We start from the raw sequence: 17306 nt of genomic DNA, 5'->3' as shown, positions 1-17306 counted from the left end.
GTCGGTAAACTGAGAGCACCACTGGTACATCGGGGTCCTTGACACCCCAAGATGATAGGTCGGTAAACAGGGAGCGCCACTGGTACATCGGGGTCTCCGACACCCCAAGATGATAGGTCGGTATACAGGGAGCGCCACTGATACATCGGGGTCCCTGACACCCCAGATGCCATAATGTCGCTACGTAAAGAATGTCACTGGTGCTTCGGGGTCCCCAACACCCCAATATATCAGATCGGTATGCAATCCCGTCACAAAGAGGTCTAATCTTGTTGGATCTGTAATAAGTGGTGTTATTGACGTACTTTGGAAGTAAATTCATAAAATTATCTGTAGCGTATATACAACTATATATGAAACTAATTTAACTCTTTTAACATTGTATTTAAAAAGTATTCATTTGAATCATGACTATAGTAGATTATGTACAAACTTTGTCTGATAATCCATATTTTGGAGCTGGCTTTGGCCTCTTTGGATTAGGAGCTGGAGCAGCTTTATTGCGAAAGGGGATGCAAGCAGGAATGCTATTTTTCAGGTATTGTTCTTATAGAAATTACATTACTTTAAAGTTATATGTAGTATAATATTTAATTTTTTTATGAATGCAGACGACATTATATGATTACTTTAGAAGTTCCCTGCCGTGACAAGAGTTACCAGTGGCTTTTACAATGGATTACACATAAGGGTGCAAAGGAAACACAACATCTATCAGTTGAAACAAGTTTCGAGCAAAGAGAAACAGGTCACATAAAAACTAGATATGATTTCATACCAAGTATTGGAACCCATTTCATTAGGTTAGAAATAACTTATGGCTCCAATACCTCAAGTTACTATAACAGTTAAAGAATGGATATGCAATATCTAATAGTACTAGTAATAATCAGATCAGTAATACATAAATGAAAATGACATATAATGTTGTATTTTTTATACTATTTAAACAGGTATGCAGGGAATTGGATAAGGGTAGAGAGAACTAGAGAACAACAGACATTAGATATACAAATGGGTATACCATTTGAAACAGTACAACTTACAGCAATTGGGAGAGACAGAACCATATATTTTAACATTTTAGAAGAAGGTAAAATCCTTGCTAAATGTATTACTGCCTTCTTTTCTTTGCAAGTAACATTAATAGGAAATTTTCATTTATAGCCAGACAGATGGCTTTAAAAGAACACGAAGGTAAAACAATAATGTATACTGCAATGGGAAGTGAATGGAGGCAATTTGGACATCCCAGAAAACGAAGACCGCTGGATTCGGTTATTCTAGATACCGGAGTTGCGGATAGGATAATAAAGGATTGCCGTGAATTTATCCAAAATCATTCATGGTATAGTGATCGCGGTATGTGAATAGCAATCCAAATTACAGACTCTATAGAGATAAGATTGAAACCAACATTTGTTAATTATATAGGAATTCCGTATAGACGGGGGTACTTATTGTATGGGCCTCCGGGTTGCGGTAAATCGTCATTCATCACCGCGTTAGCTGGTGAATTAGAGCGGGGTATATGCGTTTTGAATCTATCGGAACGAGGTTTAACAGACGATAGATTAAATCACTTATTAGCCGTAGCTCCTCAACAGACCATTATACTTTTAGAAGACATCGATGCTGCGTTTCTTAGCAGAGATGAAGCTAAAGAAGGTAGATTGCAAATTTTTCGACAAGAGCGTTGTTGGTTCATTAATAAATACTCTAACTTTTGTTACAGTTACAACTGCATATGCCGGTTTGAACAGAGTTACATTCAGTGGTTTATTAAATTGTTTGGATGGTGTCGCTTCTACTGAAGCGAGAGTTCTGTTTATGACGACCAATTACTTAGAAAGATTAGATCCTGCTTTAGTTAGGCCGGGTAGAGTAGACGTAAAAGAATACATAGGTATATATATGTATAAAAATACGTGGTAGAATTTCATACATGCTGAAAATTTATAGTATTCAGTTAGCAAACTACTTTGTTTCAGGTTGGTGCAGTCAGAAACAAGTGGAACAAATGTTTTTAAGATTCTATAGAGATAACGAAAATAAGGCGGAGGAGCTTGCTACAGAATTTGCAGGAAATGTAATGTCACATAAAAAGAACGTAAGCCCTGCACAAATTCAAGGATTCTTTATGTTTTATAAAAATAATCCCAATGAAGTATTAAAAAATGTTTCACATATATGGGAGCTTACGTGATAGGATTAATTATCATTAGGTATTTTAATCATAAATATAGTTTTAGATCTATGTAATTGTTTGTGAATATCCCTTGAATGTAAGAAAAAGTTTTTTATAAAAACTTATACTTTAAATTAAAGAATATCCATTTTTATGTATAAATCGTACCGCCTTATTATTTTAGGAGAAAGGAACCGTACATTAATTCCTTGGCTATAAGTTAAAAATTACACGTTCGTTTTTGTTATTTTTTTATCAACATTGTGTTTCGTGATATTTTCGTTTAGAATACAACAAGATAGAAAAGATAGTCGTCCTTTGTAAGTAGCTTCGTGTATCACTGAATACGTATTTTTAACATATAACATTGAGGTTTTCTAGTGATCATCTTAAAATTGTTATACTGCATGCAATTATGAAAATATATTAAACTTAACTAGAAGTCTTTTTCAATTCTGGTTGTATTTACTTATTTTGATTGTTAAGGATTCTTATTCGTTTGACGATGACTTTATACATTCTCGAATGAAAATATTAAAAATACTTTAATAAATGCAGTGTATACGAATCTGTATAATATCATCACATATGGTATAACAATGTAGAGAATTGAAAAACAATTTCATGCGATGCGATGGAAGAAGTAACAATTTAAAAATCAGTATGACTAATGAACAAACGATTAATGAGATCCAAGTGTTCTACCTTTAAAAACTCCAAATATACGGTTCGTAATTTAAAGGGTCTGATTGCTCCATGTGTTCCGCGTTATTATTACTTTCAACCATACACGACGGGTAGACAACCTCGATATTTCTTTGACTCGACACAGGTGGTACAATAGACGGTGCCAACCGACAATCTGGCCTTTGTTGCATCATTGCACTCATTGGTTGCATCGATTGAGGTGCTGGTGGAGGAGGACCTGTTGATGGATGTGGTTGAGGTTGAACAAGTGGCGGAGGAGGTCCAGGAATATTATGAACAGATTGCATTATATTAGAACCTGAAACATAGTTTGCCACTAAGAAGTGGTATTATATCATCCATTAGTTTTCATTGCATAAAACTTGAAACACAATTATATATGGAGATAATGGCAACTTACTTGTTGCAGGATCGTGAAATGGTAAAACGGTGGATTGTTCTGGTAGTATGTCTGCTGTTGATGGGACTGTTTTTATTGGGTTGGACTCGAGTTTCTTTTTCCTAGTAGATGATCGTCTTTGCATACTACTCGACGACTGGTCGCGTCTTTTACTACTACTTAACTTTTTCTTCCTTTCACTGGGTATTTTCGGTTTATTGGGTCGATTCCCACTAGGTTGCCAAAGGTGTACAGTATGTACAGCGTTTCCTTCTCTAAAATAGTTGAAAGTTTTCCCATGTACCAAAAAATATATTTCTATTGATTTTTTTTAAATTCTAGTACTAACCCCTGTTTTTTCCCAAGCTTCCAACTATGTATACCAGCTTTATGAAGTCTTTCCCTGATCGTGTCAACGCTACATTTTAATCCAAGAGCAGGAGCAACGTGTTTAGCTGCGGTTAACGGTTGTTGAGTAGCCAGAGCGACGATCGCCTCGTCTTGTTCTTTAGTTGTAATTCGTCGACGGCCCTTTCTTTCCTTGGTTTGCACGTTGCCTTCTTTATGCCAACGTTCTAACCATCTTTTAACAGTACGTTCCTATTTAATAACGAGCATTGCGTATACGGCTATCCTCGAGATGGTTTTAAATACGTGAATCTGTTCAAGACGAACATGTGTTTTTTTCTTACCGATCTGTCGATTGCAAGCGCGATAGACAACGTGGATAAACCCGCCTCGGACATTCCGATCATACGATTTCGAATTTCAACGCTTGTTTCCAATGTTCCTTTTGCTTTCCCACCTTTCTTTTTCCTTTTCTGCCGTTCACTTTTCTCCCCGCTTTCTTTCGATGTATCTACGTCCTGTTTTGATTCGCTGCTAGAAGACTGATTATTATCTTGAGAACTACAGGAATTAGAATTATCGGAAGCTAAATTCGTGCTGATTTGTGGACTAGTTAGTTGAGAATGTAAATGTTCATGATGATGTTGTTGGACGTCTACTTGAACGTGCCTTTGCTGTTGATCAAGATCGTGGGTTTGATTTGTAATTATTTGTTGTACTTGTTGAACTTGTTGCACGTGATGTTGTTGGTCTTGTGGAGCATGCAAATCGTGTTGCGAAGAAGATTCGTGAGGTATTGGATTCGTTTGGCCCTAAAATTTGGGAAAATAAAGTTAAAGGAGGTAACAAAAGTATCTGCAATAAGGAATCATGTACAGTACAAACCTGTGGATAGTGGTGACTTCCTTGCACTAAATCTAACGGCCAATTTTGTGAAATATTTAAACCAGGATGTTGATAAATGGGTTGCGTTTGTTGAGCTAAACTCAATGCATTACCAAATTCCGTTTGACTTTGTGATAAAGGTTGTTGGGGTGTTGCTTGAATTTCACTGGCCTGAGATTGCTGAGCATTTTGCTGGGGATATATGAATTCTTGTTGATTAGATGGCTTTACATTTTTTAATGGTGCCCCATCTCCAACATATATATCTCTAGCTCTAATTTTACGCGGAGGAATTTTCTTTTTGGCTGTACTGCTGGTTTTGTCATTTTTATTAGAATCTTTGGAAAACTTCTTTTTTCCTAACTGCGTTCCAGTGGGCCTCCACACAGGTTGTTGAATAGCAGTACCATCTGCGTCACTGCAAGTAAGAAAACATCATTCATTGTCATGGAATATACTTGGAAATTTAAATGTTTCTGTCTAATTCAGTTGATGTTGAAATACTAACCCAAGTGGAATCCTTTGCATGTATTTACGCGAAGGACTCCAGTTGTGAATTCCAGCTTTGTGTAATCTTTCACGTATAGTATCTACAGAACAAGTTAATCCTAAAGCGGGAAGGACAGCTTTCGCAGCTGTTATTGGTGTTTGCGTGGCTAGACGTACAATTGCTTCATCTTGTTCTGCTGTTGTGGCTCTTTTACGTCCACAACGTTCACGCGTTTCTACTGTACCTTCCTTATCAAATCTATTTAACCACCTTTTCACTGTGCGTTGCTGAAACGATAAAATAATTAGAAAAAAGTACATTTTATAATTTGGAAAACAATGTGTATACAAATTTTTGTTTATTTATACAGATTTAGTAAAATATATTTACCGAACAATTTACAGCTGCCGCAATTTCTCTCAGACCTAAACCGGCTTCGTACATTCCTACCATACGATTTCTTAATTCTGGTGTTGTTTCGTGTACTCCTCTCGTTTTTCCCATTTTAATTTTTGCTTGAAATTAACTTACCAAGGAAATATGTTGAAAAATCAAATCATAAATGTCTGGGAAAATTTTTAAATTTTACGCGAAAAGTGACGTAAGAATAGAATGCATCACGTGACAATGGCAGTGTCTATCAGAAAGTTTTCCGAAATTTTAATTAGGTGGATCGTTGGAATTGTATTTCTTTTTTCTAGCGCGTGATTTTCAAATTTTCAAGTAACCATCGAGTCACCTTATTTTCCGATTAATGTCCCATGGACATTAATGTCATCATGGACACGTTTCGAAAAATATTTCATTCTTGTTTGTGGCATCGTATCGTGCTAGAAACAGGACGAAATCTTAGCGTCGCCGGAATGAAATTGGATGTTACAACCCACTCGGTTTCATTTAAAAAATTCACCTTTGTAATCTTCTTTCGATCGCAATTGTTCGTAGAATGTTATTAATAATCGACGATCCCTTGCATTTTCACCATTTATACACCTTATATGCCTCGATTTCGACGAAATGCACTCGCTCGAAGAAAACGCTGCAGTCAATACAACTTCGGTTGTACAGTCCGTCGAGATTCTTTTGTCCCCGCTTTGTCTTTCGTGAATCGAATTTTCTATTAGCATCGCTTCCAAGTTGTTTTCCTTTTGTAGAAAAATGTTTGATGAGATACGATACAATTATACAAGTGGTCATGTGATAGCCGAAATATCGTAAATTCAAAAATGATTAAGAAAAGAAACACAGCATCGTCAATATTAATTCGGTGAGACTGTACTATCGTGTCATCGTCTGTACAGTCTGTTAAAATTACTTTATTCTCGAAGAGATTGCCTAACGTTAAACTTTCTGCTCGTATTAGAGTCGTCCAGATTTGTAATAAAGCTTATTTTTAATTAGTTTCATCGAATACGTACGTTTATTCATCGAAAGATACCAAGCTCGTCTTTTGTCAATAGGAAATCACCTGACTGTACGCGTTTGCAGCGGGAAAAGTACAGTCGGTGAAAAGGTTATGTCAAATCAAAATTCGTATCGTTTAACGATATTACGATACTTGACGATATTTAAAAGATACAAATTTCACAGAAACAATGTCTCTACTCATTAGTCGCGATTACATCAATTATTTGAAGATTAAATATACGTTTAACTCGACGGAAACGGCAGTGGTCAATAATTTTAACGAGTGACTGTACGAGCGACACGATGTTACACAGGGTTAGCTCGGTTACATTCGTCTACCTTCGCCGGGATTGTATTGACCCACAAAATTGCCCTTATAACGCTTGCATTTTATTAAATAAATAATACACATTTTGATACGAATATTTAAAAAAATTGAACTTTAAAATCATTGTCCAATGATATGTACGCTTTGTTCTGAAAAATATCTAACGACACAGTTAATCATGCTTTTTCATTTTGTTCATTTAAACGTGTTCGAAGTTTAAAGTGGTCAGACAAATGTTGCAGATAAGCACAGTACTTTTGCGATCGTAAATGATCAATGAATAGTCACGAAATGGTATATTTGAATTGGCCGGGTGTGTACGAGATAAAAGAGAGATTGCATCGTAAACTGGTAACATCCGCCAATCAAATCTACGTTTATACGTATACTCTGGCCCATTTAACAGAGGATTCAAAAGTTCGTTCACCCTCGATCGGCGATTCGAAAAACATTTTAATGTCGTTTTCGGAATCGCGTCCGACCATTTGTTTCGACATCAAACTACGGTAACTCTGTCGATCGCACTCTCTTGTAAATTGTTTGGACAATGAAACGTTTTAAAGGTAGGGGAAAACCCGGGCAAGCGATCGATCGATCGGATAAAGTTCAAAATCGAAAGATGAGCGCATTTCCCGCGGTATTTCGTTCGTCTCCAGCGGTTGCTGCGACTGATCTGCCTGTTGGCCGGTCGATCTGTGCAACCATAGAGGTTCAGTCGCGCCCTCGCACTTGTCGACACCACCGTCTCTACCGACCACTGACCACCGGACTTCTAGTTTCCGCCCCGGGCTCCAGATAGTCAAGGGAGCTGGATTCATTTCCAGATAGTCGAAAATCATTTTAAATAAAAGATTCGGGCTCGAGCGATCGCGACCGAAAAACGTAACATCCTTACGGTTCCTCGAGAATCTCATCCACGAAAACGTAAAATCGAAAAACAAATCATGAGCATCTTAGTGTTTGTACCGTTGATGCTCCTCTCTTTGATTCATCTGCCGATCGTTTTTTGCGGGGTATGTATTGTTCTTTGTACGACTTGTAAACAATTTTATATTTCTTACCATTTTCTTCTTTCTCAAATTTGTATTTTTTTTTTTTTTTTAATTTAATAAATCTGTACTTTTGTTTTGAACGCAAAGCCTCGATTGAATTACGATGAAGAAATATCGGGAATCGCGCGCATCCATTCAAGAATGATAAATCCTTTGCATGCAATGAATCTAAATTTCTGATGATATCCGATTTAATATGGAATAAAGCAACGATATTTCGTAGACACGGCCGAGTTTTGTCTCCGACGAGATGATCGCTACCGCGGCAAGCGTGGTGAACGCTTGTCAAACGCAGACTGGAGTGGCGACAGGTAGGATTTTCCTTTTCACCGCTAATGCGATTGTCAGCGAATCGAAGCTCGATTTAATCGTCAGTTTATTTGTTATTTTAGTGGATATAGAGGCGGTAAGGAATGGTCAGTGGCCAGAGAGGCGGCAGCTAAAGGTAAATATCATTGGAAATTAAAGGATTTCCGAGCTGGAAGAGAAAAGAACGATAATATTTGATTCGCAGTGTTACATGTACTGTCTATGGGAACAATTCGGATTGGTCGACGATAAAAGAGAGCTCAGCTTGAACGGCATGCTCACGTTTTTCCAAAGAATACCGGCGTACAGGGTGGAGGTTCAGAAAGCGATCAGAAAATGCAAGGGGATCGGTAAATATTTCGGTATCTACAGTATATATTTTGTATTTCTTTCGTCCGATCGATCGATCGTGTGTTTTCGAATTTCAATCGAACGTTGCCTCGAGCAACAATGCCATTACACCGTTATTGTTGATTCATTACCGTCGATTATTTTCGCATTACACGCGATTCATCGACCGCGATCGTTCTACTTGATAATCGACCACTCGATTGCTTTTTTAGCCAAGGGTGATAACTGCGAGTACGCTTACACGTTCAATAAATGTTACGCGGAAGCATCGCCACGGGTGAGTACATACAGTGAGAGGCAAAAGTGAGTAGACACTGTTCAAAATACCTTGGTTAAAATTGGACCAAATAAATTCAGGTTTTTTGAGAAGCTATAAAAATTAATTCAACGCATTTCAAAGTTGTAATTAATTAAAATTTCCGAAAATCGCGACTTTTCATCTAAGAACGTGACTACTTGAAAGTTGAAAAATTACCATTCACTATTTTTATCATGATTTCAACAAATTGTAATTTTTTAAAACGATGAAAATACATATTTTAATGAATTAATTTTTATAGCTTCTCAAAAAACCTCAAGTTTAACCGAGGTATTCTATTTTGAATAATGTACTACTCACTTTTGCCTCTCGCTGTACAAATCTTCCTCTTTATTCAACAAACGATACTTGCAAACTTCTTTGAGCAATCTTCTTTGCGTTGCAGACCTACTATCTTTTCTAATGGATCATCAGGTTCGTTCGATACAGAGGAGAAACGAAACCGAAGAAAGAAAAAGAAAAGCGCTGCTCAAAAAGTCTATCTCATTAAATGATTTAGTCTGCAACGTTTTACCGTGTAATGGAACCGTAATCGTATCTGTACTCGTACAAATGTAAACGAGTCTCTGTACAAGACGTTAATAAAAGAAAAAAAAAAAGTTCCAATTACGTATCTGTCGTTTAAATTACTTTCGTTATTTCACTACTAGCCGAGAGGATTTTGAATAGCGTTTCGAAAAGTACAGTGAAATAAGTACGTAATCGAGGGCGACGAGGGGGTCTCGTGACCGCGTACGATATCAAGAGATTGAGGACAAAGAAACGAGCGAATCGAGGTGTCAATGATGCGAAGCTCTGATTGTCTATCCAACCATCAACGTTGATCGCGATTTCCGATCCTATGTTGCTCCCTCCAATTGTCAATTGAGGTCGTGTGCTCCAGGACACGTGGAAATTGAACGGCTTTTGTACGAATAACACGCTTAACTGACCAACGCCCAAACTACCTCAAGTTTCGCTTCTAACATTTCCTACCAAGTTCTAGACGATGTTAGGGTCTGTTACGTTGGAATAAAAATTGCATCGTTTACGAAATGCGTCTACAATTACGGTGCACGCGATTTCGAGACGAAGATTATAGTGGCATAAGGAACGCGAGTTAATTAAACGGTATTTTGCACCTGTCGCGCGAACCTCCTTCAATTTCGAATCGACTCTATATTTTTCTTACATTTATTACCCCTGTATTTATGCTAAATTTTCTGTTCTCTTCGAATCGGAAGTCTTTTAATCCTGTAATTAGCAATGCCTGAACGAAGAAAAACGTTTTCATTGCCGTTCGGCTGAGTAAGATAAGTGGAATGCGCGACATAAAGTACAATTTTGATTAATCGTTGATTCGAAGAGGTACTAAACGCGTGGCCAATTTACTTGAAGCCGCGTGCATATAAATCCCTTGAATCACCGACGGCGATACAGTCTATTGTTTTCGATCGTGGCAAAGCGCAAACTGATCAGTAAGAAACATGAACGCATCGAAGCTTTGGCTGCTCTTAACGTGCCTCGTCGCCTCGGGAATTATTCTAATTCATGCTGGCTCGGTAAGTGAAATATTTCCTCCACTGTCTCACAAACATTTTTATACGCAATTTGAACGGTTCGCAAGCTAGGCTGATCCCGACGATTTTCGAAAAATGACCGCTGGCGTGAGGAAGAAATGTATCGCGGAAACGCAAACGACGCTCGGTAAGCGGACAAGCATTTCATGCAAAAGATCTTGCGATTACAACGTAACAATTTTTATTATTCCAGAGGATGTTGAAAACACTGAATACGGACACTTTCCCAATGACGTACGATTAAAATGCTACTTCAAATGTGTCCTCGAAAAGTTTAAATTGGTAAAGTATAATTATAAATCATCTTTGCTTATCAAATAGAAAAGTAGTCACTCTAGGAAACTTGTCTGATTCAGATGGACAAAGACGGTACCATAAAATACAATATGATTAAAAAAATCATACCGGACGTTTACAGAGAAGTAGCCGATGAGATGATCGATAGTTGTACCGATAGCTGTAAGTGTTTTAATATGACTCGTCGTACAGGCACGCGAACGCACATTCTTTAATTATTAACACTTACACTTTTACTGAAAATGTTATCAATTTTTTAGCCAAAATTGACAAGTGCCAGAAATCCTTTAATTTTATGAGGTGCATGTTCGAAGTTAATCCCATAGTAAGTGAAATAATTTAATTTTCTATGTTCCGTTTTACAAAAAAAATATGTTCCTATCTTTTCTTTTTTAGGCTTTTATCGCACCATAATGATTGCTCGTGACGAGTTTGTATAATTAGAAAATATAATGAAATAAAACTATTGTAGATTATAAAGCATATTTGTCGTAGTTTTTTTCCAAGTGGATACCCTCTGTAATCGGGCGATAATTCGATTCATTTAAACGGCGCGAAAATCTGATACAATATTCTATTGTTCATTGTTGTTCATCAGCACGTATCAATAAAACGCCGATCACGTTTTACGAGGTTTGGTTTTCCTTTTGTTAATGTTCATTATTTGTTCAACAATGATGTCGTCGGTTCTTGGGTCGATAGGAACCGCTTGCATCGGGGCTCTGGTACTCGGAGCCGGTTTCGACCACCTTTCCACCAAAGCGCTCAACCATAACCATAGTTTCTCGCGATTAAAGAACGCGATTGTAACGAACATGATAAAAGGTAACGCGACTATGGACGTTTGATTCATGTCGCTTTGATCGACTTTCCGTTCCGCGTTGAACGTCAGTTTCACGTACTTGAACGATGAGTTCGCTTCGAAATAAAATGGCACCGTTCTGTACTTGTGTAACGTATGAGACAACGAAGACTCCAATTGTACAAAATACTTTCTACCGTCTGCTTGCAACGGCGGCAGATGAACCAGAAAACCAGCGTTGTAAGCGCTACCGATTTTACTAAACTGTTGAGCCTCTAATTTAGCTGTATGTATCGGTGAATCGGGCATATCTTCTCTGCACAGTTTTACTTTTAACGTACGATAGTGCTCCGGTTGCACGGATACAACGTGCACCGAGACGTCGGTTCGTGATATCGGATGGAACACGACCAAACGAAGGCCCCTAATGTCCGTCGAGGTTTTGATTGTTATAGACTCCGGACTGGTGCGCTGAATGTGCGCATTAACTTCTGCATTCGGTTTCAGCCGGAACACGTAAGTACACTAGACATTGAAAAGAAACGAAGATTAGGTATCGGTAATGATGCTTAGACAAAATAAACCGCTTACTGTAGGCTGAAGTCCCCTGATTCGAAAGTTGCCATTTTCCTCGGTGGTCGCTTCTTCTTGAAGATGATCGCAATCTCCCTGACCTTGAATTTCCACTAACAAACCAGCTTCGGGCTCTCCGTTTAAAGAAGTCACGGAACCGTACGCGCTGAACGCGACTCTTTTACCGAAAAGATTCACTTTCACGGTCGCACCTTCCACGACTTTGATCATTTTCGAAGAAGGATCGAAACGATACTCCTTCATCATCGGTCTCAGATAATATTCACCGGGAGAGAGAGAATGGAAAATCAATTTTCCGTCTTCGCCGGTTACGCTGTTCTTTCGGTAACTTTGTCCACCAGACAAGGACAACAAAACACCCTGTATTAGAAGTATAATAAATAAAGTAGAGCAATTGTTTCTTTCCTAATCATTCACCCTCGAGTTTTGGTTTAAAATGTACCTGCAACGAAGCATTGTCTGCTTGATCAGAAACCTGTACGATAATTTCAGCCAACTTGTGAGCGGAAAATATTCCGTTGGAATTGGGTCCTGTTATCACGAAACCTTCCTTTTCTGCAGTGACACTGATCAAAGGAAATTATGAACATTGGAAATCTTAAAGGCAAAAAAATAAATATGCATACCTATATTCTATTTTTCCATCTAAAGGACCAACACTATATATTCCATCTTTTTGCGTAACTATTGTGTGAATAGGTAAACTTTTATCGTTTCCATATATCTGCACGGTAACTCCTTCTAATGGTGGATTAACTCTACCAGCAATGATCTGTACGATAGACAATATTCTATATTCTGATGAACTGGACTATTGACTGCAACAAATGAAATTACCTTTCCCATGTCACCGACAAACGTGGCGATGTCATTCTGACAGTCATTCACACCTAATACTTTCAACGATGGAGGAGTAAAGAGAAGAACGTCCGACAGGGGTGTTATAGCGTAAACGTTGTCTGTCTTTGCCTTGAACTCGAATTCGTATTTATACGCATCCTCCTGGCGCACCGATTTTAATGGTCCAAGTCTGTTCATTAACGATTATGAAAAATCATGTTAACGTGTTTTCAGAACATCTGAAATTGAACAGGTGCTTGCTTACGTCATAACGTCTCCTGCATTTTCGATCTTCACTTTAATTCCATCTGACAAGGAACTACTTAAAATGCTTCCTTTGTGACTGTGTTCCGTTGAATGCAACATAACTGGAGAAAGAGCATTGGTGTCCCACGTGTACGAAGCTTTGTCGTAAACGTGACAACTTTTCGGGACGAACGTGTACGTTCCAGGTTCGGACACGCAATGCTTCGTACTCCCCTTGCTTAAAGGTAAAGTTAATTTCTTTGCCTTTGGATCGTTTGGTACCGAGTACTCGACGACAGTATCGTGAGAAGATATGAAGGTAACGGAGAATCCAGTCTGTTGGAAGGGCGGTAATTCAGCTCGCTCAGAGGTTACTGAAATTCTGTAACTTGGACTTTCCCAGCAAAAGATGTCGTTATCTATCAAGACTTCGTAATGACCGGGTAATACGTCCGTGAACTGATAACGGCCATCTGTGTGATAAAAAACAACTTCACAGGCGACACAGTAGTACCAAATAGACTGATAGAACAATATTGCCATAACAACGAGAACGCGCGATATAATCTGTTATACTTCGTATGAAATTGCTCCTTCGATTCTTTCCACGGGTGCTCGTTATTACAGCTCTGACAGAAAATAAGATTGGAGCATTAAGTAATGCAAGTTCATAAACGAACTAAATTCTTACCCTTTGATTGAATCGTTTTTACCGTAATCCCATCAAGTACCTTCAGCGTGACAGAAGCCTGACTGCAATCGGTTCCGGCTAAACATTTCACCGTGCCTGTTAGCGTTGCTTTTAATTGTAAAAAGTTAACGTTCTGCACCGGTCGAGATGACACGTCGATCATTTGTTGCAGTGGGAAAAATCTGTGAATTTGTGTCGGTCAGAAGACATCGCTGAATGATCAGGTAGAAGAAGTAATAGAGTCCACTTACTGGAGGCCTTCGGCTCTTTCTTCGGTACTCACGACAACGCTCAACTGATACCTGTCGGGGGCGAGGTATAAGCAAAATTCTCCTGTTCTCGGGTCTGTATCTATCTCTTTGTTAAACGTAGCGGCGATATTCTGTATGGAAACTTTACGATGGTGCAGAGTTCCCTTTGCTGAGAGGGTAACTTTGCCACAGACTTTATAAGATGCTGGTATTAGAACAGGAAGTTCTGGAGAACTAGGAGAGATCTTAACTGATACTTCATTGAACATCAGGTCTTCTGTATATAGGAAATTATAAAAAATACAAAATGAACCGCTTGAATAAGAAAAATGAGTAATTAGAAAAATATTCTGTATATACCGCTTTCAGCTTTGAGAGTATATTGGCCAGCTTTCATATTATCCAATACATATTTTCCGTTTTTATCCGTGGTGGCGATTTCCTTTTGCGAGAGTAAAACTTTTGCTCCTGCTAAAGGATCTCCGTCGATGGCGGTACGAACGATACCGTTCACAGTGAAGCCAGTCACTTTGAATCCTTGACGTAAAACCATGCTAGTGTGGCTCACTTTGAATGACAATTCGGATGGTTGTACATCGAATTTAGTTTGGGCACCAGCGTAATAAGGGACGAGTTTATATTCGCCGGGCGACAAGCTTGGAAACACGAATTTACCAGTTTTGTCCGATACAACGTGACAAAGAGGTTTCTTAAGCTCTAGGTCTTTACTGATGGGCGTTGTAGCACAATTTTTAGCTACACCATTCTGTATTGAAATTAGTAGATTAGATTTGATTAGATTTGGGTGTTCAAATAAATAAAATTAAGAGAAGGGAGCAGAATCTTACACCGAAAAGAAGGAATGTTACGCCGCTTACTGCTTCTTCCTCGCTGGTAACTCGTCCACTTACGTCGTATCCGTAAATTACTAAACTACCATCTGGAAGTTCTGTGTTGCCTTCTTGCACTGTTACTTTGACAGTACCCGTTTTGATCATCCAGCTGAAATATTGATTAAAACGATGATATTTTTAATAGTATAATTAGATTCAAGGATTCATGGAACTTACACAGGATGAGATGCAACGAGAACATATTTTCCATGTTGTAATGGAGTGAAATAAAAGATACCACCTTCTGTAGTAATTGTTGTACCAACAGGTACTTGTAAGTTGTCTTCTTTATACAATGTAACGGTAACACCTTTAGGGCCAGAGTCTGATCCTAAACTGGTAACCTAAAGTATATTAAATTTTTAATCATATGGAGAGGCTAGGAAATGATCTTTTTAAAAATAATTATAAAAATTAATTTACCCTGCCTGTGATACCAAAACCTTTAAAAGTAAAGTTAATATCTTTGCCTTGGCTGCATGCATCTGTGGTTCCATCCACATTTAATAAAATTTCTGTAGGCTCAAAGCTCCATCCTTTGGGTGGATCTACCTAATTGATTGAATTACATAATACTATCATTATTCATTATCTATTTCTTTATTGAATAGAATGGTGTCAGACTTCAGTTACCTTTAATATATATTCTCCCTTGTCATATAAGGGGAGAAAATAATAACCATTATTAGGAGCACACTCTGTGTAGTCCTTAAGACTGCCAGCTTTAGTGTATCTAAAATGAATAAAAATTTAAGTCATTATTGACAGATTTAATTTAAACATGTAACGTGATTTGTCAGTATAAAAAAGGAACTGATTATATTACTCACAATTTTATCTGAACTTTTGAGAAATCGATCTCGGCATGACTTTTTAAAAATCCACCACAGCCTAAAATATCTTCGGCGCTACAATACGCTATTAACATGCAAAAATAAAATAAATTAAGAGATATTGTTCGTTTCATGTTTATCTTTCTTTCCTAACATTTATTCACGCTGCCAGCGAATAACGTGTTCACGGCAATCAGGCAATAATCAAATGACTTGTTACATGCTGCGCGACCACAGCGACACATAGTTTTAATAAACGAAAGCCGATAGTCAGTGACTACAGAGGATTTTGGGGGTCCCTAACACCCCTAGATGAAAATGATAATCCTACCTGTTTTACCGACCCCTCTTTTAACAAAATCGCGTTCTACATTATCGACTGAAGTAAATGTACTATTCCGGTGCATGCGCATGCGTTGTACGATTTAAATGTTGCTTAGCTGTTTACGTGAAAGATACGTTTTGAAATTAATTCATAACGTTTGATTGTTTGAAAAAACGACACACGCTTGTTCATAGAACAACGTGAGAGGTATCGTTAACTGTTGCCACTAATTTGAGTATGTTTGTGTAGAAAGTGTATCATTTTGCGAGAGTACGAATTGACGGTCTGTAACATAACCTCAACTGATTACAATATTATTAAAAGTAATTATTGGACGAGAAGGAAACAAAGTTTTGGAAAAATGGTGAAGATATCGTTGCAAATAAAAGTAACGCTAGAGAATATACAAGAACTTAGACCAGCGGGACCAGAGTTCAGATGGTATCTGAAGGTCTGTTGTAGCAATTGTCGTGAGGAATCAGAAAAATGGGTTTACATGTCTTTGAGCGAAACCGTTCCATCTCAAAAAGGACACGCGATAAATCATTTTGTGACCAAGTGTAAACTCTGTAATCGTGAGAACACTTTGACGATTTTGGAGGATTCTGTAAAACCGTTTGTCGTAAACGATACCGATGTACATCTAGAAAAATTTCAAACGATCGTTGTATTCGATTGCCGTGGCCTCGAACCCTCCGATTTTTCGCCAAGAGCAGGATGGGTTGCTAAAGCGGTAGACAATGGAAAAGAATTTACGGACGTCGATTTATCCGAAGGAGAATGGGTTGATTACTGTGATATAATTAAACAGCCTGTTGGCATTTACGATATCGAGTACAGATTCGAAAGAATGAAAGCGTTAAATCATTGAAACCGATGTTTTATGATTAAGAGACTGGATGCAATGTATCTATTTAGTATGTAAGAATTAGGAAGTTTGCATTTCTATTTGCTCATCTAATGTTTCATGTTTCATGTTTTGTATAGCTTCAGTTCATATTCTGTATACTAAAGCGTGTTTCTAGATACCTGTATCTATCTAATCGCAATTACTTTTGTTTCTTTATAAGAATTGTATGAATGTAAAAGCATTGAAAATACAATTACTTTGCATATGTATGTTTCTGTTTGCGTTCTGTAAAAATCAAGTTCCTATAAACACAATGAACCGCACTATTTTTACTAGCGTTTAAAAACTAACACATAAAACT

At 37.9% G+C, this 17306-nt stretch overlaps 6 protein-coding genes across 9 annotated transcripts; 4 read left to right on the top strand and 2 right to left on the bottom strand.

The window, feature by feature from the left end:
- The first annotated feature begins 251 nt into the window (after positions 1 to 251).
- LOC114874519 (mitochondrial chaperone BCS1) lies at positions 252 to 2287 on the top strand. The gene is made up of 7 exons (XM_029183861.2): positions 252 to 538; positions 612 to 803; positions 954 to 1093; positions 1168 to 1362; positions 1435 to 1668; positions 1736 to 1906; positions 1992 to 2287. The coding sequence occupies exons 1-7, from the start codon at positions 408 to 410 to the stop codon at positions 2204 to 2206; spliced, it is 1278 nt and encodes a 425-aa protein (XP_029039694.1). The 5' UTR covers positions 252 to 407; the 3' UTR covers positions 2207 to 2287.
- Positions 2288 to 2327: 40 nt separating this feature from the next.
- LOC114874517 lies at positions 2328 to 6756 on the bottom strand. Its single transcript, XM_029183858.2, has 9 exons — positions 6417 to 6756; positions 5909 to 6143; positions 5389 to 5828; positions 5017 to 5285; positions 4509 to 4926; positions 3968 to 4435; positions 3625 to 3875; positions 3297 to 3550; positions 2328 to 3212 (listed from the first exon to the last, which is right to left on the bottom strand). The coding sequence occupies exons 3-9, from the start codon at positions 5500 to 5502 to the stop codon at positions 2896 to 2898; spliced, it is 2091 nt and encodes a 696-aa protein (XP_029039691.2). The 5' UTR covers positions 5503 to 5828; positions 5909 to 6143; positions 6417 to 6756; the 3' UTR covers positions 2328 to 2895.
- Positions 6757 to 6873: 117 nt separating this feature from the next.
- On the top strand, positions 6874 to 9373 carry LOC114874527 (pheromone-binding protein-related protein 6-like). Of its 4 annotated transcripts, none has more exons than XM_029183887.2 (6): positions 6878 to 7746; positions 8009 to 8096; positions 8178 to 8230; positions 8300 to 8444; positions 8658 to 8722; positions 9150 to 9373. In XM_029183887.2, the coding sequence occupies exons 1-6, from the start codon at positions 7678 to 7680 to the stop codon at positions 9165 to 9167; spliced, it is 438 nt and encodes a 145-aa protein (XP_029039720.1). In that variant the 5' UTR covers positions 6878 to 7677; the 3' UTR covers positions 9168 to 9373. The 4 variants fall into 4 exon arrangements, with proteins under 4 accessions (XP_029039719.1, XP_029039720.1, XP_029039718.1 ...); XM_029183885.2 differs by having other exon boundaries at positions 8300 to 8456; XM_029183886.2 differs by lacking the exon at positions 9150 to 9373 and having other exon boundaries at positions 6874 to 7746; positions 8658 to 8850.
- A 94-nt stretch (positions 9374 to 9467) lies between these two features.
- On the top strand, positions 9468 to 11105 carry LOC114874530 (general odorant-binding protein 99a-like). Its single transcript, XM_029183888.2, has 6 exons — positions 9468 to 10305; positions 10375 to 10450; positions 10517 to 10605; positions 10680 to 10782; positions 10881 to 10945; positions 11017 to 11105. The coding sequence occupies exons 1-6, from the start codon at positions 10231 to 10233 to the stop codon at positions 11032 to 11034; spliced, it is 426 nt and encodes a 141-aa protein (XP_029039721.2). The 5' UTR covers positions 9468 to 10230; the 3' UTR covers positions 11035 to 11105.
- Positions 11106 to 11212: 107 nt separating this feature from the next.
- On the bottom strand, positions 11213 to 16004 carry LOC114874512 (nodal modulator 3). The gene is made up of 14 exons (XM_029183841.2): positions 15768 to 16004; positions 15571 to 15670; positions 15361 to 15489; positions 15115 to 15281; positions 14893 to 15046; positions 14405 to 14810; positions 14045 to 14321; positions 13794 to 13975; positions 13122 to 13575; positions 12854 to 13046; positions 12643 to 12788; positions 12459 to 12582; positions 12014 to 12376; positions 11213 to 11947 (listed from the first exon to the last, which is right to left on the bottom strand). Exons 1-14 carry the CDS (start codon positions 15902 to 15904, stop codon positions 11240 to 11242), a joined length of 3540 nt encoding a protein of 1179 aa, XP_029039674.2. The 5' UTR covers positions 15905 to 16004; the 3' UTR covers positions 11213 to 11239.
- A 169-nt stretch (positions 16005 to 16173) lies between these two features.
- On the top strand, positions 16174 to 17214 carry LOC114874526 (CXXC motif containing zinc binding protein). Its single transcript, XM_029183883.2, has one exon. It carries the CDS (start codon positions 16457 to 16459, stop codon positions 16964 to 16966), a length of 510 nt encoding a protein of 169 aa, XP_029039716.1. The 5' UTR covers positions 16174 to 16456; the 3' UTR covers positions 16967 to 17214.
- Positions 17215 to 17306: the final 92 nt, after the last annotated feature.

This window comes from Osmia bicornis, chromosome 6 (assembly GCF_907164935.1).
Source record: "Osmia bicornis bicornis chromosome 6, iOsmBic2.1, whole genome shotgun sequence".
NCBI classification, from domain to species: Eukaryota; Metazoa; Arthropoda; class Insecta; order Hymenoptera; family Megachilidae; genus Osmia; species Osmia bicornis.
This window is presented reverse-complemented; position numbering and strand designations above follow the sequence as displayed.

What these genes read in the sequence shown, in the direction of transcription:
- LOC114874519 (XM_029183861.2), top strand. Translation starts at nt 408, where the DNA reads ATGACTATAGTAGATTATGTACAAACTTTGTCTGATAATCCATATTTT. An exon ending in CAGAGATGAAGCTAAAGAAG is followed by an intron (nt 1,669 to 1,735) that starts GTAGATTGCAAA and finishes CTTTTGTTACAG; the next exon opens with TTACAACTGCATATGCCGGT. An exon ending in AGACGTAAAAGAATACATAG is followed by an intron (nt 1,907 to 1,991) that starts GTATATATATGT and finishes ACTTTGTTTCAG; the next exon opens with GTTGGTGCAGTCAGAAACAA.
- LOC114874517 (XM_029183858.2), bottom strand. Translation starts at nt 5,502, where the DNA reads ATGGGAAAAACGAGAGGAGTACACGAAACAACACCAGAATTAAGAAAT. An exon ending in GAAGTCACCACTATCCACAG is followed by an intron (nt 4,436 to 4,508) that starts GTTTGTACTGTA and finishes CCCAAATTTTAG; the next exon opens with GGCCAAACGAATCCAATACC. An exon ending in CGCTTGCAATCGACAGATCG is followed by an intron (nt 3,876 to 3,967) that starts GTAAGAAAAAAA and finishes GTTATTAAATAG; the next exon opens with GAACGTACTGTTAAAAGATG.
- LOC114874527 (XM_029183884.2), top strand. Translation starts at nt 7,678, where the DNA reads ATGAGCATCTTAGTGTTTGTACCGTTGATGCTCCTCTCTTTGATTCAT. An exon ending in TGCCGATCGTTTTTTGCGGG is followed by an intron (nt 7,747 to 8,008) that starts GTATGTATTGTT and finishes GATATTTCGTAG; the next exon opens with ACACGGCCGAGTTTTGTCTC. An exon ending in CAGAGAGGCGGCAGCTAAAG is followed by an intron (nt 8,231 to 8,299) that starts GTAAATATCATT and finishes TTTGATTCGCAG; the next exon opens with TGTTACATGTACTGTCTATG.
- LOC114874530 (XM_029183888.2), top strand. Translation starts at nt 10,231, where the DNA reads ATGAACGCATCGAAGCTTTGGCTGCTCTTAACGTGCCTCGTCGCCTCG. An exon ending in TTCTAATTCATGCTGGCTCG is followed by an intron (nt 10,306 to 10,374) that starts GTAAGTGAAATA and finishes TTCGCAAGCTAG; the next exon opens with GCTGATCCCGACGATTTTCG. An exon ending in CGATAGTTGTACCGATAGCT is followed by an intron (nt 10,783 to 10,880) that starts GTAAGTGTTTTA and finishes TCAATTTTTTAG; the next exon opens with CCAAAATTGACAAGTGCCAG.
- LOC114874512 (XM_029183841.2), bottom strand. Translation starts at nt 15,904, where the DNA reads ATGAAACGAACAATATCTCTTAATTTATTTTATTTTTGCATGTTAATA. An exon ending in AGGGAGAATATATATTAAAG is followed by an intron (nt 15,490 to 15,570) that starts GTAACTGAAGTC and finishes TCAATCAATTAG; the next exon opens with GTAGATCCACCCAAAGGATG. An exon ending in TCAGGGGACTTCAGCCTACA is followed by an intron (nt 11,948 to 12,013) that starts GTAAGCGGTTTA and finishes TTCAATGTCTAG; the next exon opens with TGTACTTACGTGTTCCGGCT.
- LOC114874526 (XM_029183883.2), top strand. Translation starts at nt 16,457, where the DNA reads ATGGTGAAGATATCGTTGCAAATAAAAGTAACGCTAGAGAATATACAA.